General features: G+C 41.8%; 1 protein-coding gene across 2 annotated transcripts in view; it reads right to left on the bottom strand.

Moving 5' to 3' along the window:
- Positions 1–1,433: 1,433 nt before the first annotated feature.
- LEPROTL1 (leptin receptor overlapping transcript like 1) overlaps positions 1,434–27,364 on the bottom strand; it is a 38,202-nt gene continuing 12,271 nt past the window's right edge. For both annotated transcript variants that reach the window (XM_030194508.1, XM_030194507.1), the window contains exons 4-5: positions 12,836–13,022; positions 1,434–2,944 (exon numbers count right to left, since the gene is read on the bottom strand). In XM_030194508.1, coding sequence (XP_030050368.1) covers positions 2,828–2,944; positions 12,836–13,022 — 304 coding nt within the window. In that variant the 3' untranslated portion in view covers positions 1,434–2,827. The remainder of the gene's footprint in view (positions 2,945–12,835; positions 13,023–27,364) is intronic.

The raw sequence follows: 27,364 nt of genomic DNA, 5'->3' as shown, positions 1-27,364 counted from the left end.
GGGAAAAGTAATTTATGCCTGCGTACATAGGGTTATACATGCAGAAATTGCATCTTATAAAATCAATGGCACAAATGTGCATAAACAGATATTGGAGTTAAACTCATGCATACTTTGTCAAGTGGGAACTCCAATGTTGGCGTGTAGACTATAAAGTGCACACTTTCATTCTGCAAAACAAGTACACACATATCTAATCTGCTCCTGAGGAGGCACAACTTATGCATTAGATATCATGTGCGCTCACATATGTATTTACGGGAAAAGTAAGTATATACCTGTTTTCCAGTACAAACAAGGCATAGAGTAGACATGAGCTTCCCTCTTATAAAATTACCTTCTTTATATATGTATAGATTAACAAATATGGTTTTGTCAATTAATATATTTGGTACCTCTCTCAATTTTTCAACAATCGAGTGTTAAGTCTGATTTGTCACTGTGTGTCGTCTATATGATGCAAGTTCTCGGATCCTCTTGTATTTTTTTTTTTTTTTTACAACTAGATGCTATGGCTTGCTAATTTTCTTTCCTTCTTTTGACAATTGTATCAAAAGCCTATACACCAGCGGTTCCAAAACCTGGTCCTGGATGCACCCCAGCCAATCAGGTTTTCAGGATACCCACAATGAATATTCATGAGAGAGATTTCCATGCACTGCCTCCACTGCATACAAATCTCTCTCATGAATATTCATTGTGGATATACTGAAAACTTAACTGGCTGGGGTGCCTTCAGGACCAGGTTTGGGAATCACTGCTATAGACAAAATATTATACTATTGTAATTACCGTCTTCTCAAAACTCACACACTTTACCTGTCTGACATTTTAATCACACATATATCTAGTTTAAATACTATATACACTGTCAGTTGTACATATAACTATAGAAGGGGGGTCATTAGAATATTACCATATGGAAGGTAATAAATCAAATCACTTTTAAATCATCAACTGATTATCTTCAAACCCATTTTAATTCTATTTCTTATATACAAAAATTTCCCTCATTCTCTGTTCTGAATCTTCCCTTTTGCTTCTCACCTGAGTTCTGTCCTTTGCATCCCAGATCATCATAAGCCTGCTACCTGAATCACAGTATTTTACAGTAGTAAGGGAAAACGGTGTTGTGTCTGGTAAGCTCATTTTGGAGGAGGGAGGGCGGGCAGGCAGGAAGAGAATAGAAGGAGAGAACCATAAAAGATTCAAGAAATCAAAACACATACAGCTAACTCCTGAATGAGAGAAAAATCAGGGCTTGAAGACTCTCCAGTTAATATTACAAAATTATGCATTCTCTACCCTAAGTTATTACTAGAATTGTGGCATGCGAGAACAGTTAATGTTCCTGAGTTTGACAAACAAAAAAATGCGTACAGTAAGATTCACTGCTAAGTCAATGATATGCACTTTTTAATATTTTTGTTTTTAAGAGAAAGCTTTTGGAATGGGTGTATTGCACAAAGAGCTTGCCATCAGTTCCCAGACACAGCGTGGGGAGGGGTATAAAAAAAAAACTACATGTGAGACAACTAGGGACCAAAATCTGATACTATGAGGCATTCACACTTAATGTATGAATCGCAAGACCACTATGAACCTATTTGTAACACTTGCCAAAAAAAAAAAAAAGGGAAGATGAGCAGAAAGCCAAGCTTGAGTTGTACTAAACACTGGTACAAGAATTTATTTTAAGAACATGACATAATAACCTTTAAGAAGTGCTTTTACATTTACATTTGAAAAACATTTTACTTGAAACATGGATGAAAAATAAAATGTTCAAAAATGGGAGAAACTGAAAAAAAAAAAATCTGTTTCCAATCAGGATATGTTTCATAATCACTAGTTTAACCATTTTTGTCTTTATTTTAAAACCCTTTTGATAAGAATGTAAAAGAATTATAAGAACCCAAACTAAAACTACTGAATATATACAAATAAAAGAGCTGCTTATATTTAATAAAAAATGAAATTTCAATGTAATTTTGCTGATGCAGTTTCAAAGGCTTGCCTTGATAACAATAAACATACCAAAATAGGTGATGAACATGTAATCTTCCCCTCACTTCAGAGTTTAAAATACCAAGCAAAGGCAAGGGAGAGTGAAAGTACACTTTTTAAAAACCATTTCTGTTCAGTAATCTTATCAAACTGTTTTTCACAAAAATTATCAACATGTAAAATCAGCTCTCATCCACCACAGGAAAATGCCATTGATGTTATCCTCCAACTTCAGTGAGGTAAAAATGCAAAAGGCATTACACTAGTTTTGCTTTCAATACACAAAGAAGCAAACTGAACACATGCAGGCTAAGGGGAGGGTGGAGGGCTTCATTTTGGTTGAATAATTTCTGGATTCTGGCTAGAGAACCACATTATGCTCAGCACAAAAAAAAAAAAAAAAAACATGCACACACATAGAAATCCAAAAGAATTATAAACTTAATACAGCTATCCACAAAGCAAATGTTAATATACCTTTGAGTGGCTGGATTAGATAATTCACCTTGTTTTAAAGGATGGGTTTTACCACAAGAAAGTAAACATCAACCAGAATAGGAATGACACAATGCAAGTAAAATATCTTCATAAGAGGAAAACAAGAGAATAAGCCAGTGTCTTATCCAAAACACCCCCTTTTAAAGCTTTCCACAAGTCTGAGATAACATACTTGCGAACACATGAACAAGTAGCATCTAGATATTCCGGGCGGCCTGCTATATGCTACTTCTCTGTACTGCCCAGTCTCTTTGCATGGATGACTGCTGAATGACAAGCATAGCTGGCTAGTTTATGATAGTTCTGTGTCTGACACTGTATTTCACCATTGCTGCCAGCTAAATTCATCGTTGTTGCCGAAGACCAAGAAAAATCCTAGTATAGTTGCAAAGATGACGACGTTCCCTGTAAGAACAAGTGCGCAGGCTCCAACTTGTATCTGCAGAAGAGGAGAAAAGCAGAATTACAAATCACAAAAGACTGAAAGCAGCAAGACTCGCAATCCATAAGGGACAGGCTTACAAAAGGGGAAAGGATTTTGTAATACAGGTACAGCAGGTTTTTTTCCTGTCCCCAGAAGGCTTCCAATGAGTCTGTACCTGAAGCAATGGAGTATTAAGTGCCATACCGGGTGAGACCAAAAGTCCCTGGCAAGATCCCAAAGAACAAATCAATTCCTCGTCACTTACACACAGGGATAAAGCAGTGACATTCCACAAGTCTACCTGGCTAATATTGGTTTATGGACCTTTACTTCAGGAATTGTTTAAATCCTTTTTAAACCCAGTTATGTTGTCTGCTTTCATCTTTTCACCACAAATTCCACAGTTTAACTATGCATTGGATTAGTTTTAAAAGCATTATCTATTAGCTTCCTGGAGTGTCCCCTAGTCTTAAAACTATTTAAGAGAGTAAATAACTGTTAGCCATTTACTCATCGTTCCTTTTTTTTTTGTCCATGAAAATTTTTATTACATTTTTTAATAAAAAGGATAATACAATAACAAGATAACAATTGCAACATAGAAGATAGAAAATAAATGCACGAACAAGAGAATTACCATGCAAAGCCACAGAAAGACTATATGCTGTTGATTTATACAAATATACAGAAAGAGGTACAAAGTAAGTATAAATATCACATGACTCATAAAAAGGGATAACAGTGTTGCCTCTAATCAAACTTGTTGGTATTACTATCAAGAAATGTATCCAAAAAAGACCATACTTTAATAGAATGATTTATCCTACTCAATTTGTCTGCAAGAGATAATTGAAATCTGTTAATTTGTAGAATGGAGCGCCACCAAAAATTAACATTAAGATTTGTGTTTTCTTTCCAGTTGGAGAGGATGGTTTTTAATGCAGTAGCTAAAATTATATCCAGAAATTTCAACTGTGGAGGATTCAGTCAATCCTGAAAAGTTAGGGATCCAAAAATAATTTTTGGTGAGATAGGGTCCGAGATAGGCAAGATGGATGTCACATATTTCCAGATTTGTGACCAGAAGTTGAAGGTGTGATGACATTCAAAGATCATGTGGAACAATGTTTCTTGATACATTTTGCATGACCAGCAAATGTTGTTGGAAGTTAGCCCCGATACAAACATGTTTTGTGGGGTCCAGACAGCACAATGGTGGACGAAGTAAAGTGCTTGCATGGAGCTAACAGACAAAATTGCTCTACTAACTTCAGACCAGAACAATAACCATTGTTTAGAGTTGAGGTGATGCTGTACATCATTTTCCCACACTTGATGTAAACCTTCCTTTTATTTGAAGTGCTTTGAAATCAAAAGCTTGCATGTTAGAGGCAACATGACCCAGGGGCGTAGCCAGACACCCAATTTTGGGTGGGCCTGGGCCCAAGATGGGTGGGCAGAAGAACTCTGACCTGTCCCACAAGTGATTTGGTCTCTCTCTCTCGCATTCCATATGGTCTCTCAAACATCCCCCCTCCCTCACATACCTTTTAAACTGGCAGTGAGAAGCAACTAATACACACTGCTCATGTTGGCCCCACAGCCTTCCCTGATGCAACTTCCTGTTTCCACATAGGTGGGAATACATCAGAGAGAAGGCTGTGGGGCCAGTGCAAGCAGTATGTATCAGTTGCTTCTCGCTGCTGTTTACAAGGTACGCAGGAGGGACAGCTGTTGGGAGTTTTCAGCTGGTGGGGCTTGGGGATCTCTGCCAGCCACATCATAGGTGTGCTGCTACTGGGTGGGCCCGGGCTCAGGCCCAGGCCCACCCTTGGCTACGCCACTGACATGACCTTTGTTAAACAGCACAGAAATAAAATAATTAATAGCAGGGGATGGAGCAGATAAGGATGATAGCAATTTAGATATATCAATACAATGTTTGATTGTATCCATCTAAAATTGTGGTTTTCAGGAATAGAGAATTGGGTAGACAAACCACGAAAGAGTATTATAATATTGTTGTTTGTTAACTGCGAGATTGACTAGATCACTTTTATTGACTAGTCGGTCCCAAAAAAATTGGATGGTTTTTGATTTTGAGTTTAGAGTTTCCCCCAGATGCATAAGATGGTAGAAAGGATGTCTATGAGACTATCTAGTTCTAGTATACAAAGGTGGGAGGAAGAGATGAGACTGTTTGACATGAAAAGGAGTAAGGAGTTGGGGTGAAGATAATACTCCGAATTCTGTTCTGACTTAAATACCAACCTCCCATCCTTCTCTTTCCATCTCTCCTTAATTTTATCCCTCCTTACCCCTTTTCTCCCAAATTACACTATCCTATCCTGTCTACCCTCTTTTATCCTAGACATATATTATGTAGCTCAACTTATCATACACTACTAAGCCCGACTTTACGTTTTTTACTACTGTTTTATTGAAAATTCTATTCTTAACTTTGTATTTCAAATTACTATGTAAGCCGCATTGAGCCTGCATTGTGTGGGAAAGCGCGGGGTACAAATGTAGTAAATAATAATAATACTTCCATAATTCTCTTTCAACCAGAAGCCATACAGGTGGGTAATCAGGACAGACAAGCTGTAGTAGCAGGCTTGTTGCGTTATGAAAGCTTTGTGATGAAATAATGGAAAATAAACTCCAGAGTGTTCCTTTGGATGTTTAAAGGTTTTTAGTGCAATATTTGGGGTTTTGAAAGAGCAGAGGAATTCTGACAGCTTTTTCTCTATTTGGGAGTAGAAAGATTTTGGGAAAAGGGCGAGAATAATGCTGACTATAAAGTTTACTTTGGGCATAATTACCATTTTGATTGTATCTTCATGTCCTCACCAAGAGATGTGCAAAGGGCTCAGGACAGGAGAAGATTCTTAACCAAGTCAATGATTTTCTTTTTATTGAGGTCAATAGTGGATTCTACATCAGGACAAAGATCTATACCTAAATATTTAAGGACCCTGTTTACTAATTTGTGCTGTAGGCAAGCAAACTTTTTAGCAAGCGCCAACGCTAGAGACACCCATAGGAATACAATGGGTATTTCTACCGTTAGAATGCGCTAAAAGTTTAGCGCGCCTACCGCACAGCTTAGTAACCAGGCCCTAAGATTTTTGGATGACCAGATTAAATCATACGAGGAGATTTCACCTGGGGTGGCATGCATGTTAAGTGGAATTACTTCTGTTTTATGTTTGTTAATTTTATATTCTGAAAAACTGGAATAAGTTGAAACAATTTGGAAGAATTTATGTAGAGAGGAGGCTGGGTCAGTGAGAAAAAGCATAGCATCGTCTGCATACAATGATACTTTTATTTCAGAGTCACCATTACAAATGCCTGAAATGTCTGTGGGTGACCTAATTGCAATGAGTAAAGGTTCTAGAGCCATGTTAAAGAGAAATGGTGATAGACAGCAGCCTTGCCTTGTGCCTCTTTGTAAGTGGATAGGTTGAAATAGAGCATCGTTTGCTATTATTCATGCAGTGGGAAAGGAGTAAAGAGTCTTAACTCTAGTTATGATTCTGGAGCACCAAACCACTCCAGTATTTTAAAAATAAAGGTCCGTTCCACCTTGTCAAAAGCCTTCTCCGCATCAATGAACAAGGCTATGACGGAGGAGGAATGGGTCCTTGAGAAGATGGAGAGTTGGTGAAAAAAGTCTAGAGTGATCAAAATCCCAAATAGAGAAACTGCTATCAGAATTCCTCTGGTCTTTGAAAACCCCAAATATTGTGCTAAAAACCCTTAAAAATCCAAAGATGTCTGTAGTGTTAGTTAAGACTTTATTATTGTGTTTAATTGATGGGATTTGAACTTTAGATGTTTTTAAGTAATTTGTGAGCATATGACCTGATTTGTTTATATCTGCATAATTTGTTCTTTTTTGCAGGAAAATCTCATGACCAGCTCGTTGGCTCCAAAGTTTATTGTATTCTTGTTTATATAAATTATTTAATATAATCAGGGGACTGATAGTATATTGTTGTTCTAAACTTTTGATTTTAGCTTCTATTGTGTTTAAATGCTTAGTCCTTTCTTTCGTATCATAGGCCGAAATGGAGATAAATTCACCTCTGAGGGAGGCTTTAAATGCTTCCTATAAGGTGAATGGGTTAGTATCTGAAGCTTTGTTTATCTCTAAAACACTGGAAATTAATTCATTAATTCGGTGAACATATTTATCGTTTCTTAGAAGCTGCATGTTTAGTCTCCACTGGGGTTCCTCGATGAAATACTGGATTGTAGTCGTAGCAAAATGGATATTCATGCATGATCTGACAAAGTGATGGAATCTATATGGGCATTAGCAGATTATTAGAAATGACTTTGATTTGGAGAAGAATGTGTAGTCGCGGGTATCAGAGAAATGTTGTCTCCAGAGGTCAATTAAGTGGTATAAATCAATTAAGGATTGTAAGGCTGCATGAACTTTGGGAATATGATATAAAGTTCTGGATTGTCTATCTAGCCAGGCATCTATAGACATATTGAAATCTCCTGTTACAATTAGGAAAGCGAGGTTACATTCAACTAATTTTTTCACCAAATCTGTAAAGAAAGAAGGACAGTTTTGATTTGGGGCATAGACATTTAAAAGAAGAAATTCTTGTTGGAAAATGAGCACTCTGAGGAGGACCCATCTCCCTTCAGTATCAGATTTCTTCTTTAACTTGTGCATTGACGTTTTTATGAAAAATAATTGCAACCCCCCCCCCCCCCTTTTGCCCTGTAAAGGAGAACAAGCATATGGACCCGTCCAATCACTATTAACCAGAGAATGAACTTCAGGGAGCTAGGTTTCCCGAATAAAGACAAATCTGAGTCTTCATTTTCTGTAATGCCAACAGAACATTTTTCCTCTCAAGAGAGTGTCTGAGGCACTGAGAGTGTTTATTACAAGTCTAATTTAACACTTGTAGTCTCTGTGTAAGCTAAAAATGAGAAGTGAGGACTGGACTATACAGCAAATAAAAAACATGTGACATTAGCTTATTGCAGAAACAGTACATATCAAAGCAGGCACACTGAGATAGCAGTAAAACTTGCATGAACAGTTTTGCAAATAAGGACAAGGAAAAAGTGAACATTAAAAAAACAGCAATTAGAATCTGAGAGCTCAGCCTCATAGTGACTGCAGGTGAGTGCAAAGGGATGCAAACAGGGCCACTGTTGGAAAAAGAAAACTGGGGTAGGTGGATTCTTGGTCTGGTTCAGTAGGAGAACTTATGTTCTTATGATTTCAATATATTATATACAATTTATTTAATAAATGTATAGCTCACCTTTCAACTTCACTGAATGCTCAAGGCAGTTACCTCATGCAATATCAACAGCCACAGATAAAAACAGTAAAGGTAAAATTAGTCCTTACCTGATAATTTTCTTTCCATTAGTCCCAACAGATCAATCCAGAGATGAGTGGGTTATACTATCAGCAGGTGGCAACAGAACGCCAGAGCTCTGCCATAAGAGATACTGTGCAGCAGCCTCACCTTCAGCATGATCAATACCAAAGCAGTAAGGAAACAAAGATACCAGTCAACAAACTCCTGCCAGCAACCATGGTCTTACTTCCATACCATCCATCCAGGGAAGAGACATCTTCTTCTTTAACTCTGTGAAACCCAAAGGTTTGAATCTCCAGGTGGATTGGTCCGCCTTCTTTTGAGGGCGGTCTGTAATGACGTTGCATTTGAGTCAGCTATTGTGAATTGGTTGTCCTTTGCAGAGGGAGGCAGTGCTTCATCTATTTAAAGATTTTGTTGGCGTCTGTTTTTCAGTTACCTACTGGAGTTTTGAATGCAGTGGTCATGACATAGGATTGCTAGTCCTAACGCTACCCCTGAAGCAGCTTCGGTGAAACGGGGAATCCCTGTTGGGTACATCAGACTTGGACATGCTAGTTAGCTCTACATTGGATAAGAAGATAAGTGGACGAATATTAAGCTACCAACATGCTATGACTGGGTTATATTAGTGACTATTTTTTTGACTTCTTGTGGTTGTATACATGCGTTTGTGACTCTGTGGAGAGTTTGCAAAGTCATCTTGAGCACCCTTTTTGAGTGGAGTTTTTTTTTTTTTTTAGATCTATGATGGTGAGCCATGCCTACGCTTTACATCTGAGGTTGGCTGGGTGGCTCAACTGATCACTCTTTGTTTGCGCTCAAGTATTTTTCTCTCTCAGTGTACCTGCGCATGAGATATTTAAAGAACTATTCTTTTGATAGATTTTCACCTTGATATGTCTGTCAAGAGACTTGGGATGCTAAAATAATTTTTTACAAATACAGCAGACTCTTGATTCCTTCATTCACCACTCCTTGTTTTTCCTATTACCATCAACAGTGGCAGCATTTACCACAGGCTGCCTCTGGCCACTATGGGGCCTTCCCTCTGCCAGGTCCCACCAAGGCAGAAATAGGAAGTGGAATCCAGGGAAAGGAAGGATCAGCAGAAAGAAGGCCTAAGAGTGGCAGGAAGTATACTGTGGTGATCACCAGGGTTGCCGAGAGGGGGGGGACAGGGGGGACAAAATCTCTCCGCTACGTCTTTGTCTTCCTTGATCGCCCCTTTTACCCCTATCACCGTCCTTTTCCCTTTTATACATGGAACTTCAACCCACAATGATTCAAAGGTGTGATTTGTGTCCTGCTGAATTTGTAATCTATCTGAGTCAAGGCTCTTGTTAATATACAATACTACCCCTCCACCAGACCGGTCCACCCTATCACATCCCAGAGAGACCTTGGCAAGAGGTATCGGGTCAATTAAGAGGCTGGTACCAGCACCAGGGGAGAGCACAAGACAAACCATCGGATACATTACAGGAGAAATTGTCATTCCCAGGGCAATGTGCCAGATGCATAAGCTGCGCAAAGACTGCTCTCGCTGGGGGAAAAATGAGAAGCACACACCATCCATGACCTAGCCCAACTCACAGCAACCCATCTCCCGTAGATACTAGGAGAACGCTCAGCTTCCCCCCCCCCTTTTTTTTTTTAAGAGGCAGGAGAACCAGGTAGCAAGCCTAGTGTGCCAGAATGACCAATGGTCCGGAGGCAGGAAAGGGGGAGGGAACCTGGCACCACCAGGTGTACCCCTAACATTGGTCAAGCCCAGACTCGACCCCCTAGCTCAACTACATCTGAGAGAACAGGCTTGGAGCAAGGCCCATCCACAGAGCTGCACAAGAGATGTCCATCCACCTGCTGAGATGAAGAGAATACAAAAAAAAAAAGAGGCTGCTGCACAGTATCCCTTTTGGCAGAGCTCTCTATCTATCTGCTGGTAGAGGGACATAACCCACATCTCTGGATTGATCTGTGGGACGCTATGAAAACTTCCAATAATTTATTTACGTATTATTTATTACAAAATGAAAAATCCCTAAAAAATATTACACAGTGGCCTCACTTAACCGCCACTGCACCACCCGTTTAAGTGATATCCATCCTACTATATAATCAAGTCTTCAATGCCACCAACATTGAATATAGCTTATAATTTCTTTCAGCAAAGGAAGGGAAATCCAAATATATGACACCACCCATGAAAATGCACAGGATCTAATTTAACATCCCTTTCCCCTAAAACTCTAAAATGTTGTAGCTGCAGGGATCTAAGCAGACCGATACTGTTTGAGCTCCTCAATGATGAATGCTATGTAATAGTTTAAATGCCAGACAGAAAAGTTTAAATATGACCTGCAGCTGGACTGATAGTCAGTGTAGTGATGCCAGTAGAGATTAATTCTCCCATCTGGCAATTCGCTTTATTACCTTGGCCTCCAGATTTTGACAATTTTTTGGAAGACCCATATAGACTGCATTGCAGTAATCCAACCTGCTCAGTATCGCTGCTTATATTACTGTTTTAAAATCCTGATATCTCAAATAGGCCAATTGTATCTTGCTGACTACACTTGAGGCTCTACTGAAATGGTTCTCAAATCTGTCCTGAGGGAACCCCAACCAGTCAGGTTTTCAGAATATCCACAATGAATGTTCATGAATTAGATTTGCATGCAATGGAGGCAGTGCATGTAAATATAACACATGAATATTCATTACAGATATCTTGTAAATCTGACTGGCTGATGTTCCTCCAGGACAGGTTTGGGAACCAATGCTCTATTTAAAGACCAGAGCCAAAGTAACTTCCAGTCTGTCAACTTGGGCTTTTATCTGAATACATATGCCAACACAAAATAACATTAACTGTAAGATCGTATACCTGTAGACAGACATTAGTGGATACAGAGGAAGATAATCTTATTCAGTCCAATGGATTCTCATCTACTTCCACATACAGTTTAGGTTTCTCTACAAAATTTATTTATTAGGATTTATTTACTGCCTTTTTGATGGAATTCACTCAAGGCAGTGTACAGCAAGAATAAGTCAAACATAAGTGACAGACAATTACAGCAGTAAAAACATTCAACGTGCATTCACTCTGATTCCTCATTACCTCTCATCTCCATTGCACCCCTCCTCATAACCTCCACTCATCAGGTAAGATGCTCTCATCTGTGCCCCTTTATTAACAACTCCAGACTCCATGCCTTCTACCTTGCCATGCTGTATGATTTAAATGCACCCTCCCTCCCCACTCCAAGTTGGTGCCTCATTCTCCCTCTCTGGCTATATTCACGTCCTGACTAAAACCCACATTTGCTAGGTTGCTTTTTAAGCTTAAAATTTGCATATTTAATACAATTTCCTGAAGTCTCCTGTCTTGTATGCTTTGACTACGTTATAAGCTTACATATAAGGGATTGTCTCATCTGTACAGTGAAGCATATGTCTAATAGTGCTACAGAAATAAGAAAAATGGTAGAAGTACTAGTCCTACAGAAGAAGTCAATATGGAAAATCTAATTCTTTCAAATGCCTTTTGAGCAAAGCTGCAGTTGCTGATCATTTGTAACCTTTTTATAAAATGTACAAAACAGATCCACAGTATGAGTCTCACTTAAAAGGTCCCAAAACCACAAATGGAGCTGCACTTCCAATTTGGAAAATATTAGCAAAACAATTTGCTCACCACAGTTTCTTCTGCTCAACTATATTGAGCACATGTCAATAAATTATGCTAAAACAACAAGGGCTATTGCAGTTAGCTAACATAAGAGTAACATTTTACCAAATGTCTCAAGCTAATATTTTCCATGGATTTATCTTTCAATAGAAGACAGAGAAGAGCACAGGATCCCCAGTGATAAGAAACTGAGAGTAAAAGTCAAAGTCAGACATCAGATAGGATCTGCTGCAGTTATAAAAATGAGCAGACTACACAGGCCTTGATTCTTTACCTGATACCAATCTCTGTTGAAAAACTATGAGCTAGACATAATTGGTCAGAGAATTAGAAAAATTCCTTAATACATCTACCTCTTAAGGTTGACCACTGTGTTTTCCCAGTTCTTATGATAAAACAAAAAGCTAAAACAAACAATCCCATACAAAATTAAGGTGTAGTAATTAGCAGGGGAGGAAACTTCATTAAGGCAGATCATCTAGATTTTGTGCCACTCTGAAATCTGCAAAATTTACTGTAACCCACTTGCTCATCATTTCCCACTCAGACTTCCATCTAAATATAACCATTTCCCCTGCACCCCCTCAAAAGAAAAATCACCAAAAACAAATGACTTAACACTACACCTACAAGGAAGGCAGGACAGAAGAGTCTGCTGAGAAAAGCCACATCAAGCAATGGGACTTGGTTTCTATCAGCTCCGCAGAACTGTGCAGTTACCCAGCATTTCTGCTGTGGGACCAAAGTATGATAAAGCTGTGGGAGCTCTCAGCACAAACAATGTTTCAAAGAAAATAATATTTAAAAAAAATGAAATTAAATGTACACAAGCACAATACTAACCAGGCCAGCTCTGACAAACACAATTGGCAGTCCAAACGCAGAGACGACAATGCCCGTGGTAAGAAATATAGCCAGCTCCTTGCAAGCATTGCTTGCAGTATCTGTATCATCCACCAGTCGCCTGGCTATGCAATATGGGATAGGAGAGAGGATGTAGAAGATCAGGACAAATAACGGCCAGTACTGGCTGAAAAGAGAAAAAAAGAACCACTATGCTTAATTAGGCATCCAGAACTGTGATACAAAGAGTCAAACAATACAGTAACAATGACCTTACCCAAAAAAGGTTTACAGAATTAGTGTTAAAATGGACCATCAAACATGAACCAACTTGCAGTAAACTATATCCATTTCTGTTCAACATATAACCATTGGTCCAAAGTGCCAACATTTTCATAACAATTGTTCAAAATATTTTCATAGGAAGGAGAAGGGGGAGAGGTAGTACAAGGGGCCTCTCCTTAGAGGGGACTTCCTGTGATTAATCACTCAGATGTTCAGCTCTCTGAGGTAAAGGGTTAGAGTCCTTAAAAAAAAGGTCAACCACAAGATACAATTCTTTAAAGAAAAGGGTTGATCTTTTCAAATTTGTTAAGTTACAAATTACATTCTTTATTATTATTTTTAACAGCAAAACATTATAACTTTTTAAAGTTAAGAATAACTTACAGTGGGTAGCAGCACCTGCACCCCCTCCCCAGGTGACCTGGAAATGTTCGAGAAAAAACCCCCCTCCAACCAAACCAAAACCCAGCAGAGTAGCCAAAAGAATACAATATGGCTGCTGTATAAATTAGGCTATGCACTAGAGATTGTTATTAAACTGGCAAAAGATAGGTGCCCAGCATGGTGATCCTTAATAGATGGCTACACAGCAAAAACAGCACAAATTTGGAGATGAGGTTTGGGAATTGTAGTAGAGAGCTGCACAGGAATAGGGATCACAGGAATCACATGGAAGCAACAGGATTCCTGTGAGGATGGAAGAAGTTGCTGAAGGATTCTCAAGTGTAGTCAAAATCTCTGATGACACCAGAATGAGGCTTGGAACATTCAATGGTTGAATAGTGAATACCACCCAAAAAAAAAATGGAAGGCTGGTGGGGTCAGGAGGAAATGGAGGACTGCAACCAAGTAACAGCCGAGTTCTGTGGGTGTGGGTGGATGAAATTTCTATCCCCATGCAAAGATATTACGCTTTGCTGACTGCAATTAGATTAGAGATAAATCTGTTAGACTTCAGGAAAAGAGTGAAGACTAATCTGATCATACGTTTAACCCATGATTTACTACCTAACTTAGGGCTTCTTTTACAAAGCCATGCCAGAGATTCATGTGGAGCAAATGAGAGGAAGCCCATTCAATCCCTATGGATTTCCTCTCATTTGCCACACGGGAATTGCTAGCGTGGCTTTGTAAAAGAAGCCCTTAGTCTTCTAATAGATGTTTTTATCTAGGGTTGGATAGACCCATGAGGACCAGCTGTGGTAGGCTGGCAAGCTAGCCATCTACCAGAGGTCCCCTGAAGGCTGTTATCTATTTGGCTGCTATCTGACTCCCAACCGGTAATTGTGTGCTTGGGTATTATCTTACTAGCCATTTTTACCCCAAGAGTTTAACTAAGCCTCTAAATATTCTATAGGAAAGAGTAAGGGAACAAGATGCAAGAATAATCAGCTTTATTATAGCTTACCACAATAATACAGCAGGATCAGTTATACAAGCAGATGGGTGGACAGACGGACAGCACTTCGTGTAGCAAGCCAAAAGGTCTTCTGACACGCCCTAAATCTTCCTGCCTTATATACTCTCCTAACTTCATTCTAGGTAATGGGGCCCATAAGCTACAATGTTAAAGTTATTTATCCCAAACTAGCTAACCACAATCTTGCTCAATCAGTAAGTCATTTCCTTTGCACCTGCAGATACTTAAGAAAAACAAGTCTTTTTCTAACTTAAATGGGGAAATTGGGGAATATCCACTTTATAACTGACACTTTAGAGTTTCCATTTTGTTTTCTGATCTCCATTTTGTTTCATGTTTTTCTGACCAATTTTCCTAATTTAGATTATTTAGGCCTCAATCCAGGCTTAAAACTAGGCCATGCTTTTTTCCAGCAAGCTCCTAGTTATGCCAACCATCAGATTTCTGACTTGGCCTATGTCTCTAGTAGCCTGAGCTCTATGGCTCTGCCCTCCACCATTCCAGTGGGGGTCTCTGGCTGTATTATATCTTATCATAGATTAGATTCCAATAAAGATTCAAAAGTTCTTCAAAAATATTAGGGGGAGCTACATCTTTGGGATGCTTGGGAAGCTCATAGATACATATGGTTACACTTATTTTTCCTCAGTATACAGCACTATTCAAAGAATTGACTATTAGCTTGTTTCTGCTGACTTGTTAAGAAATATTTGTACTTCTAAAAAAGGGCACATTTTAATTTCAGATCATCTCAATAAATTCTGTGTGTAGATATCTTGATGGGAGATGACCTTAAAAAAGCGATCTGTGAACAGACAACTTTTTAGTAACCCAAACTTTGTAGGGAAAAACTTACATTGGCATGGCAGGAGTATTTAAGATATACCTATACGCCTGATATCTTTATTTTGTGGAACCAGCTAAAGCAGTTCTGAGGGTTGGAAATCTACTGTAGCTGCATTTAATTTTCGAAAGGGCAACTATAATAAAATTAGGAAAATGGTTAAAAAGAAACAAAGGATCAGCTGCAAAGGTTAGGACACTAAATCAGGCATGGACGTTATTCAAAAAATACCATCTTGGAAGCCCACTCCAGATGCATTCCACGTATTTGCAAAGGTGAAAAGAAGTGAAAATGTCAGCCAGTATAGTTAAAAGGTGAAGTAAAAAAAGGCCATTACAACCAAAAGATTGTCCTTCAAAGAATGGAAAAAGAAAATAAAAAGCAACATAAGAACTGGCAAGTCAGATGCAAAGCATTAATAAAGAAGGCTAAAAAAAAGAATATGAAGAGAAACTTGCTGCAGAGGCTAAAACTTACAGTAACAACTGTTTCATGTATATCAGAAGCAGAAAGCTGCGAGGGAATCCATGGGACCATTAAATCATGAAGGAGCAAAAGGAGCAATCAGGGAGGACAAGGCCATAGCGGAGAAACTGAATGAATTCTTTGCTTTGGTTGTTACGAAAGAAGATGTAAGAGATCTGCCTGTACCGGAATCAGTTTTTAAGGATGATGATGTGGAGAAACTAAAAGAAATCTCGGTGAACCTGGAAGATGTACCGAGCCAAACTGACAAATTAAACAGTAGTAAATCACCTGGACTGGACTGCATACATCCAAGGGTGCTCAAAGAACTCAAGCATGAAATTGCTGATCTCCTGTTAGTGATATGCAACCTGTCGTTAAAATCATCCATAGTACCTGAAGATTGGAGGGTGGCCAATGTAATGACTATTTTTAAAAAGGGTTTCGGGGTGATCTGTGAAAGTACAGACCAGTAAGCCTGACATCAGTGCCAAGTAAAATAGTGGAAACTATTATAAAGAATAAAATTATGGAACACATAAATAAATATGGTTTAATGGGACACAGTCAGAATAGGTTAAGTCAAGGGAAGTCTTGCCTCACCAATTTGCTTCATTACTTTGAAGGTGTGAATAAACGTGGATAAAGGTGAGCTGGCTGATTTGCAGGCTTATTTTCGAAAGAGAAGGGCGCCCATCTTTCGACACAAATCAGGAGATGGGCATCCTTCTCCCATGGTCGCCCAAATCGGCATAATAAAAAGCCGATTTTGGGCGTCCTCAACTGCTTTCCATCGTGGGTTCAACCAAAGTTCACGGAGGCGTGTCGGAAGCATAGCGAAGGCGAGACAGGAGCATGCCTAACACATGGGTGTCCTCGACAGAAAATGGAAAAAAGAAGGGCGTCCCTGACGACCACTTGGGCGACTTTACTTTGTCCATTTTTTCTTACAACCAAGCCTCAAAAAGGTGCCTGAACTGACCACATGACCACTGGAGGGAATCGGGGATGACCTCCCCTTACTCCAGCAGTGGTCACTAACCCGCTCCCACCCTAAAAAAAAACAAAAACTTAAAATTATTTTTTTTGCCAGCCTCTATGCCAGCCTCAAATGTCATACCCAGCTCCCTGACAGCAGTATGCAGGTCCCTGGAGCAGTTTTAGTGGGTGCAGTGCACTTCAGGCAGGTGGACCCAGGCCCATCCCCCCCCTACCTGTTATACTTGTGGTGGTAAATGTGAGCCCTTCGAAACCCACCACAAACCCACTGTACCCACATCTAGGTGCCGCCCTTCATCCCTAAGGGCTATGGTAGTGGTGTACAGTTGTGGGGAGTGGGTTTTGGGGGGGCTCAGCACACAAGGTAAGGGAGCTATGCACTAGAGAGTTGCACGGGGACAGAAATCCTACCCATCCCCACCCGTCCCTGCTGGAATCTTACCCGTCCCCACCCATCCCCGCTGGAATCTTACCCGTCCCCACCCATCCCCGCAAAAATTAAAACCATCCCAACCCGTCCCCACCCGTCCCCGTAAGAATTTAATAGTACATAAAAGAAAGTTCCAGTCAGCTCCCTTTCTGGATTTGAGCCACAGCACTGTAGGCAAGGAAGGAATGGAAGTTGGAACTTGGAACACTCTGGTGCGCACATGTAAGATTTGTCTCTGATTCACTGGCAGTGTGTGCTGAGAGGCCGCCACATGCACGCGCCAGTAGGTCAGGTGACATCTGATTCTCGTGCCTGTGTCAGAGCTGAGGTCTGTGCACCAGCCTGGGAGCAAAGAGGATTAATAGTAACATAGTAAGTGACAGCAAATAGACCTGAACGGTCCATCCACTCTGCCCAATAGTCACACTCATGATCAATTCATCATTAAATCAACGAGTGTGATATTATATACTTGATTATGGTCTTTCTTTCGTGTTTCTGGAACAAAGACCACAGGAGTCTATCTGGCCCCATCCTTATGTTCCAACTGCTGGAGTTGCCATCGAAGCCCACTCCAGCCTATTCATGTTCTCATTTGTGGGACACAGACCGTAAAAGTCTGTCCAGCACTGTCCTTATGTTCCAGCCACTGAAGTTGCTAAGCCCTTTCCAGCCCATCCTACACCAGATTGCCATGTATGAGACACAGACCATACAAGTCTGCCAGGTATCAGCTCTAGTTCATCACAGCCAGAGTCACCATCTAAGTGTCACTTGACATATCCACACACACATGCAGCCATTTAAGGTTAGCTTTTATATAACTTCCATTTTCTAATTAGAGATCCTCTGTGTTCATCCCACGCCTTTTTGAATTCCGTCATCATTTGTGACTCTACCACCTCCTTAATGGAAGACTTTCCACATTTATGCTGTTAAAGCAAGGAGGAAGAGACAGCACTCAAATAAATGGGTATTCGGTAGATGAGAGGCTGGTGCAGGTGCAGCTTACACTTCCACGGGAACCCCACAGAACTGGTTCCATCCCCGCGGGAACCCCGCAGGAACTGCCTCCGTCCCCGCGGGAACCCCGCAGAAGTGCTTCCATCCCCGCGGGAACCCCGCAGGAACTGCCTCCGTCCCTGCGGGAATCCCGCGGGTTCCGCGGGATTCCCGCGGGGACGGAAGCCGTGCAGCTCTCTACTATGCACCTGGGAGCTTTTTCTGAAGTCCACTGCAGTGCCCCCTAGGGTGCCCGGTTGGTGTCCTGGCATGTCAGGGGGACCAGTGCACTACAAATGCTGGCTCCTCCCACTACCAAATGGCTTGGATTTGGTCATTTCTGAGATGGGCATCCTCGGTTTCCATAATCGCCGAAAATTGGGGACGACCATCTCTAAGGTCAACCTAAATGTTGAGATTTGGGCGACTGTATTATCGAAACGAAAGATGGCCGCCCATCTTGTTTCGATAATACTGGTTTCCCCGCCCCTTCGCGGGGACGTCCTGCGAGGATGTCCTCAGGAAAACTTGGGCGCCCTGTTCGTTTATGTCCCTCATAGTGTATCTAGATTTTCAGAAAGCTTTTGACGAAGTTCCTCATGACAGACTCTTGAGAAAATTAAAGAGTCATGGGATAGGAGGCAATGTTCTGGTGTGGATTAGGAATTGGTTACTGGACAGAAAACAGAAGGTAGGGCTAAATGGCCATTTCTCTTAATGGAGGAGGGTGAATAGTTAAGTGCCGCAGGGATCAATACTGGGATCAGTGCTATTTAACATATTTACAAATTATCTGTAAATCGGAATGACGAGTGAGGTGATTACATTTGAAGAACAAAACTATTCAAGGTTTGATTAAAAAACATGCAGAATGTGAAAAGTTGCAGGAAGACCTTAGGAAATTGGCAGACTGGGTGTCCAAATGGCAGATGAAATTTAATGTAGACAAAGTGATGCATATTGTTAAGAATAATCCGTTAGTTATCTGATTCTAGGGTCCACCTTGGGGGTGAGTGCACAAGAAAAAGATCTAGGTGTCGTTGTAGATAATACGATGAAATCTTCTGCCCAGTGTGCGGCAGCGGCCAAAAAAGCAAATTGGATGCTAGGAATTATTAGGAAAGGGATGGTAAATAACACCAAAAATACTATAATGCCTCTGTATTGCTCCATGGTGCATCCTCACCTTGAGTACGGCTTTGAGTTCTGGTTGTCGTATCTTTAAAAAGATATAGCGGAATTAGATAAGGTTCAAAGAAGAGCAACCAAAATGATAAAGGGGATGGAACTCCTCTCATATGAAGAAAGGCTAAAGAGGTTAGGGCTCTTCAACTTGGAAAAGAGATAGATAAGGGGCGATATATGACTGAGGTCTACAAAATCCTGAGTGGTGTAGAACGAGTAGAAGTGAATCAATTTTTTTACACATTGCAATAGTACAAAGACTTTAAAAACAAATAGGAGGAAATATTTTTTCACTCAATAAATAATTAAGTTGAGGATGTACTAATAGCAGTTAGTGTATCTGGGTTCAAAAAAGGTTTGAACAAATTCCTAGAGGAAAAGTCCATAGTATGCTATTGAGACAGACATGAGGAATCTGCTGCTTGCCCTGGGATTGGTAGCATGGAATGTTGCCACTATTTAGGTTTCTGATAGGTACTACTTGTGACCCTGCTTGGCCACTGTTGGAAACAGGATACTGGGCTAGATAGACCACTGGTCTGACCCAATATGGCTGTTCTTATATTCATGTGGCAGGTTGTTATGTATAAAAAGTTCACACAAGCCCAAAATAATCAATCTGAATATCAAAGCACAGTTCTTTAAATATTCTTACGTTCTTATGCTTGCTTGCAGTTCAAGTTGTGCAAGGTGCTCTCACCAGGTTGGGCATGAGGTCGGGGAAACAATGTTGGCAACACAATCGACTGATTCAGAAGGAACTCTGACACAACCTTAGTTAGGAACTTAGGGTGTGTGCGGAGGACTACTTTGTTGTGATGAAACCATGTATAAGGTGCAGCCAGTACTAGGGCCTGAAGCTCACTGACTCTACAAGCTGAAGTAACAGCCACCAAGAAAATTACCTTCCAGATCAAATACTTCAGATGACAGGAATCCAGTGACTCAAAAGAAGCTTTCATTAGCTGGGTGAGATCGATGTTGAGGTTCCATGACACTGGTGAAGGTTTGACAGGGAGCTCTGACAAAAGCAAACCTCTCATGAAGCGAACAACTAGAGGATGTCCAGAGATGGGTTTACCCTGTACAAGTTGATGAAAAGCACTAATTGTACTGAGGTGAACCCTTACGGAGCTGGACTTGAGGCCAGACTCGGAAAGGTGTAGGTGATCTTCAAGCAGGGTTTGTTTGTGTACGACAGGAAATAGATCTAGGGTTTTACCCTCACTCCAGACAGCAAACCTCCTCCACTTGAAAAGTAATACCTCTTAGTGGAAGTTTTCCTGGAAGCCAGCAAGACCTGGGAGACACCCTCAGGAAGAGAAAAGGAAGCAAATTCTTGACTCTCAACATCCAGGCCATGAGGGCCCGAGATTGGAGGTTGGGATGCAAAAAAGTCCCTCATTCTCTGTGATAAGGGTCGGAAAACACTCCCATCTCCACAGTTCTTCGGAGGATAACTTCAGAAGAAGAGGGAACCAGATCTGTTCGAACCAGTAAGGAGTGATGAGAATCTTGGTCCCGTGGTCTTGTTTGAGTTTCTGCAAAGTCTTCCCCACGAGGGGTATGGGAGCTTGCGCATAAGAAAGACCTGTCCCCCAATGCAGGAGGAAAGCATCCAATGCTAGTCTGATGTGGGCCTGAAGCCTGTAACAGAACTGAGGGACTTTGTGATTGATCCGAGTGGCAAAGAGATCCACAGAGGGGTGCCCCACGCTCGGAAGATCTCCTGGGCAATGCCCATGTTGAGAGACCACTCATGCAGTTGTCGGCCAGGCTGTTGGCTTTGCCCGTCAGATAAGTGGTGCGAAGGAGCATACCATGTTGGATAGCCCAACGCCACATCTAAACACCCTCCTCATACAGAGGTGTGATCCAGTGTCCCCCTGCAAAGCGATCCTTTTCAACACGTGGCCTACTATTGGCCAAGAAGGGAAGACAGGAGGAGTAGCCTAATAGTTAGTGCAGCGGGTTTTGATCCTGGAGACCTGGGTTCAATTCCCATTTCAGCTCCTTGTGAGCTTGGGCAAGTCGCTTAACCCTCCATTGCCCCAGGAACAAAAACTTGTGAGCCCTCTAGGGACAGAGAAAGTACCTGCATATAATGTGTACAGCCACCCTGGTGGTCTAGTGGATTCTTCGGGGGTAGCAATAACCCATTGAGCCTGATTCTTCCTAACAGCTGAAGAACCTGGCAACAAAAAGGAATGCCAAAGGGCCCATCAAGCCCAGAAGCAGAGAACCCCATCAGTCCACTATCAGCTGAAAACCCTGGCTGGATCGTTCCTGTACTCCTGGGTCCAAGGAGTGCCTGCTGAGAAAGTTCACCTCCACTATGATTTTCAGTGCTCTCTATCTCCCCCTGCTGGTAGGTGGACACAACCCATTCATAATGGATTCATCTGCTTGATGACAAGGAATGGCATGTTTGAAAGCAGGACTTCTGACCATATTGCTAATGACCAGGACAGTATCTTCTGCTGTCAAGAAGTCAAGATCTAGAGTCCCAAGATGGACAACCAGAGGCTCTTGGTTTATCCTTCAGAAACCGCTGTGGCTTAGTTTCTCCCAGTTCTTTCACTACGTTATTGAGATATTCTCCAAATAGCCACTTGCCCCAAAATGGCAGTTTAACTAGACATGATTTTGATGCTGCCGCAACCAAAGTTGCTGACACGCCATGACAGCCAACGACATACTGAGGGCCGTAACCTGTAATGTCATAAACAGCATCTGTCAAGTAGGCCAACCTCACTTCCAGCTGGGCGTTATGGCGCAAGTCTTGTGCTGCAGACTGCTGATGCCACTTCAGGCATTCTCCTGCCACGAATGAACTGCACACTGTCGCTTGAAGATTCAAAGAGGCCATTTCAAAGGCTTGTTTCAGCGAGCCTTCTAGCTTCCTATTGTTCTGCTCTGTCTCCTGATAGGCTCTCTCTACTCAGGAGATTAGTATGCAGTTAACCAGAGTATAGAACATCACTGTAATGACTTGGAACTCTTGAACCAAAATCTTCTTTAATGCAAATTCAAACAAAAGGAACTAACTTACAGTTAGATGTGCTGGACAGTAGTCTCTGCTTTGCGGAACTGGGAATCTGTTCTCTACCAGCTCTCCCTGTATACAAGGGGAACTGAGAGGCAAGCTGAGAGAGTAAATGCTGTGAATACTTTCAAACTGGTAAAAATCTTGGTTATTTTACAGTAGCTTACATTGGGGAGCATGCAACAAGGTACAGCAAGTCAGTTTACAGTTTTGAGAAAGCATGCGTGCAGACAGTTCTCACACCTTCCACTGGAGAGAGAAGCAGGCTACTAGCCCAGCATACGCTGAGACAAGGGCCAGCCAATAGGAAAAGTCCCATAAGGCATAGGGAACAGGGACATGTGCTCAGGAACAGCCTATCACAGAGTACTGCAGGAAGACTAAGATTTGTAGTCCAAAGGGTACGGTGGTAAACTGTTACAAACAATGTAATCTGATATAAACAATGTCCAACATATACCTATAAACACCAGGCAATATGCCTCCATTCAAATGGGGGAAAACACCCATACTGTAGGTCATTTAGGACAATGCCCCCTTCCAATAGCTAAGTGGTCTTTTTAGTCACCGCCAAAGGCACTTCCTGCCTTTAAGGGTACAAGCACTGTAAACTGTTACAAGCAATGTAATCTGATATAAACAATGTCCAACATATACCTGTAAACAACAGGCAATATGCCTCCATTTAAACGGGAGAAAAACACCCATACTGTAGGTCATTTAGGACAATGCCCCCTTCCAATAGCTAAGTGGTCTTTTTAGTCACCACTGTAACAAGGCAGTCCACCCTGGGAAGCTGTAATTTACCTTTCTCCTCCAGAACAAATGGGTAGAGGGGAGCTATGGCTCTTCCCACTCTCAGCCCCGTGTCCAGTGAGACCCATGCTGCTGTAATCAGGTCTTGAAAGTCTGGATGCATCAGGAAGACCTTAGAAGGACCTCTAAGCCCACTCATGATCAAAGATGGTACTCCTGGCGCTGAAGCAGAAGGCTCCTCAATGGAAACAACCTCAGTACTTTTAGGTCATCCCCCTCCTCAGTGGGAGACAGTCCTCCACTAACGGCTCCTTCAATGATGGTTCCTCTGAATAGACTGAGGCCATATCAGGTAAGGGAGAAGTAGAGACAGACCTCCAGGAATGGACAGATGAGGCTAAACGAGATCTCTTAGGAAGTGAAGGAGCAGCGGGACGAGAAACTGAAGCACTCTGCAGCAACTTTGATTGTTCCTGCTTCAGTAAATAGGCCTGGTTTAAGAGCAATATAAACTCTGCTGAAAATAAAGATCCTGATACAGCTGAATCCTCTGTCAGGCCCTGAGGTTGTAAAACTGTGGCTGTGCTCCACGCATGATAAGACAAAGGCTGTTTCTCACTGCCAGTTGGCCCCCACCAAATGACACCTGTTCCCGTGTTCTCCTGCATCCAGCTGCACACTGACCCTGTCAGAGAGCCAGAAGTCTCCGGCATATTTGGATGCTGTGCCAAAATCAAAAGAAGTGCTGCCACCACAGGATTCCTGGCTTGCACGCTCTGCAACACCCTGATGCCGGCTGGCGAGTCCCACAGTGAGAAAACCACTTAACTGCCTCCACATGAGTCGCCATTCACTCAGACTATCACAAGCGCAGCACAAAGCAGTCCCAAGTGGTGAGTCAGGATCCCTCCTCCAGGACCAATGGGTAGAGGTGAGCCATGTCCCTTCCCACTCTCAGCCCTGTGTTCGATGAGACCCATTCTGCTGAATTGGGAAGGCCTCAGAAGGACCCCTAACCCCCTCATGATTGATGAAGATGGAACTCCTGATTCTGAAGAAGGCGGCACCTCAATGGAAAGCACCACGTGCCTCAGAAATAAAGAGTACTGAGCTCCTCTTTATGAAACAACTTCAGTACCTTTGGGTCATCCCTCTCATCAAGAAGGAGCTCTCTCTACTCTAACAGCTCCTTTAACGATGGCTCCTCTGAATAGACCGAAGCCATATCAGATAAGGAGGGAGAAGCACAGAGCCTCATCTGCCCATTACTGGAGGTTTAAACAAGATCTCTTAGAAAACAGAGGGGCAGTGGAGCAAGAAACTGAAGTACCTTGCAGCAACTCTGACTTCACTGCGTCAGTCAATAGGCCTAGTGTAAGAGCAATATAAACTACGGAGAAAACAAAGATCTCAATGCAGCTGAATGCTCTGTCAGGCCCAGAGGTTGTAAAATGGCGACTATGCTCCACACATGATTAGGCTGTTCCTCACTGTCAAAATGGCACCCATTCCAGCGCTCTCCTGCATCAAACTGCTCACAGGTCCCTGCTGGAGAGCCCGAAGTCCCCAGCATATTTGGAAGCTGTGCCAAATCCAAAAGGTATGTTGCCGTGTCTCGCAAGATTCCTGGCTTGCACATTCTGCAATACCCTGACGCCGGTGGGAGCATTCCACAGCAGGAACATCACTTAACTGTCCTCCACGGGAGTTGCCACTCATCCCTACTGTCATAAGCAATGCATCGCCTGGTCCCAAGCAGTGAGTCAGGATCCCTCCCCTTGCAAGTAGAACTTGTAGGCCTCCAAGTGGTTCTGAGTCAAACTTTAGTCGGACTTACCACTGCCGGCTGCTCACCCCTAAGCTCACAGTCAAGACTTACCATTGATGAGAAAGACTCAGGACTGATACTTTGTCCCAGGCTCTCCAACAAACTTATTTCCCTCTCCTTTCTTTCTATTTACTTATTTTTAAGGTTGTTGTGCTGGAAAAGGAGATCTCCACAGGAAAGGTGAAGGAAGGGAACAAGTAAATTTGAGGGGCACCGGAGACAGGGATCTGAAGACCTCCAGATATGACTGCAGACTGAAGCCACCCGCAAAGCTCAACTGGGAACCAGCTGACCAATTGGAGCGGGAGCAAATCACTCAGAACCAGAGGCTGAAAAGTGTGTCTATCCACCTGCAGGAGATAGAAAATACTGAACAGCAAGAGAGATATGTCTCAGCTCAGTTTTCAGTTCTCTATCTCCACTTGCAGGTTGATAGATACAACTATCCCACAGGTTCTGGAATAATAGGAAGCTACGTAATGGAAAAAAGGTTGACGAGGATAAATTGGGAAAGTTGTAATCTTTTTAAGGCACAGAGCGGCAAACCAGAATATAAGGTGTTGCAGTGGTCCAAGTGAGAGATTACCAGACAGACAATAAGTGTGAAGATAAAAGAGATGGGGAAAAGGTGCAGGGCAAATAATATGGAATGAAGGACTTCATCAATCCGAAGTTTGAAAGTCAATTTAATATCAAATGTAACACCAAGAACTTTAACAATCTTTATAAGTGGAAGAGTGGCCATTAAGGATGGGAAATTACATGGTTGGCATGTAGGGGTTAAGGAAGCGAGACACCAACAAGAAAGGCGATGATCTGCACACCAACATGACATCAAGCAAAAAGCAGACCAAGGATATAGGAGTGCTGGGCAAATTTATTGATGCAGATATCCGACCCTATAGCTGCGTCAGGGGTTTCCCCTATTAGTTATGTCTCCAAATATATATATGAAAGAATCTGCTCTGCACTATGCTTTACTGCTGTTTTAGTTTTTAGGTCCTGTTTGGATTCCTTATACATTTTCATACAAATATATTTTTACAGATATTATAACTTTTAGGGGAAATTTGGGTATTTTCCCTATAGGTACGTGTTCCTTTCACATCTCTTACACCTCCTTTGGCTTTATATACGTTTTCTGAGTAGATACATTTTTACATGCAGTTTATATGTTAATGCACATTCAAACTAATTGTTCATATATATTTAGTTGGTTATTCTTATTGTTTCTCATTTTATAATTGTTTTAATTTGGAGGTATTTCTAATTAGGTTTTTTATTCAATGCTATTGATGTTTTTATTTTGAACAATTAGATTTTTTTTGTTTACATTTGTTTACATTTTTTAATTTGGCTAATTTTTTATTGTTTGCTGATTTTATCATTTTGACTAATTGATCTGTTTTTTTAAATCAGTTTCTAACCCCTGACGCAGCCATAGGGCGAAACGTGGCTGCGTCAGGTATTCGTATCAATATATTTGCCCAGCACGCTGTCACGTCTGTGGCCGTGACCACCCTCAGACTTACTTTATTTCTGGGGGTCAGCTTCTAAGCTGGCTTCTGCCTATCCTTTCTGGAGTAGTTTTCCTTCTGTGTGCTGGCTGCTTCCAGCATGGCTCTAATTACTCTACTCTACTGCAGCTGGGGGTGCTGCCTGAGTTAGCTCTACCTCTGTCTCCAGCCTGGCTCTGTTTGCTCCTCTGTGCTGCACCTAGGTATTCTAAGTCTCTCTATGTTCTGTGTGTGCTCTGCCTGCTCCTTGGTTTGTGCTCCTCTCACCCGCTGGTGGCCAGAGCCAGTGGCTGCCATAGTTTGTCTTGCTGTTCCTACCCGTTCCAGACTTTAACACAGTCCGGTCCGGTTCTTCCAGGCTGCCGGACGTCTCTCTTGTTTGTGCCTGGACAGCCGCCATAGTTGCTTACTGATGGCTGCAGCTGCTCCTCAGGTATTGAAGGGCTTTATTAATCATTTAGAGACTGCAGCCTTGGCCTTTGCAACGTCTAAGGTCCCCCTGTGCACTGCTACCTTGTCCAGTTCAGTGTGAGTTTCTAGCTTGTTACTAGTAGCTTGGGCATAGCTTTTCTTGTTAGCTTGTGTACATCTTTACTAGTTCTCCTGTGTTTTGCTTAGTGTGAGTTTCTAGCTTGTGACTGGTTAGCTTGGGCATAGCTTTCTTGTTAGCTTGTGTACAGCTTTACTAATTTTCTTGTGTTTAGCTTTCTGGTTTTCCCGTGTGTGTTTTCCTTGGCTTCTGGAGCTTCTGC

Source organism: Microcaecilia unicolor, chromosome 2 (genome assembly GCF_901765095.1).
Source record: "Microcaecilia unicolor chromosome 2, aMicUni1.1, whole genome shotgun sequence".
Classification (NCBI taxonomy): Eukaryota; Metazoa; Chordata; class Amphibia; order Gymnophiona; family Siphonopidae; genus Microcaecilia; species Microcaecilia unicolor.
Note: the sequence above shows the minus strand (reverse complement) of the source record. Positions and strands in the feature narration are given on the sequence as shown.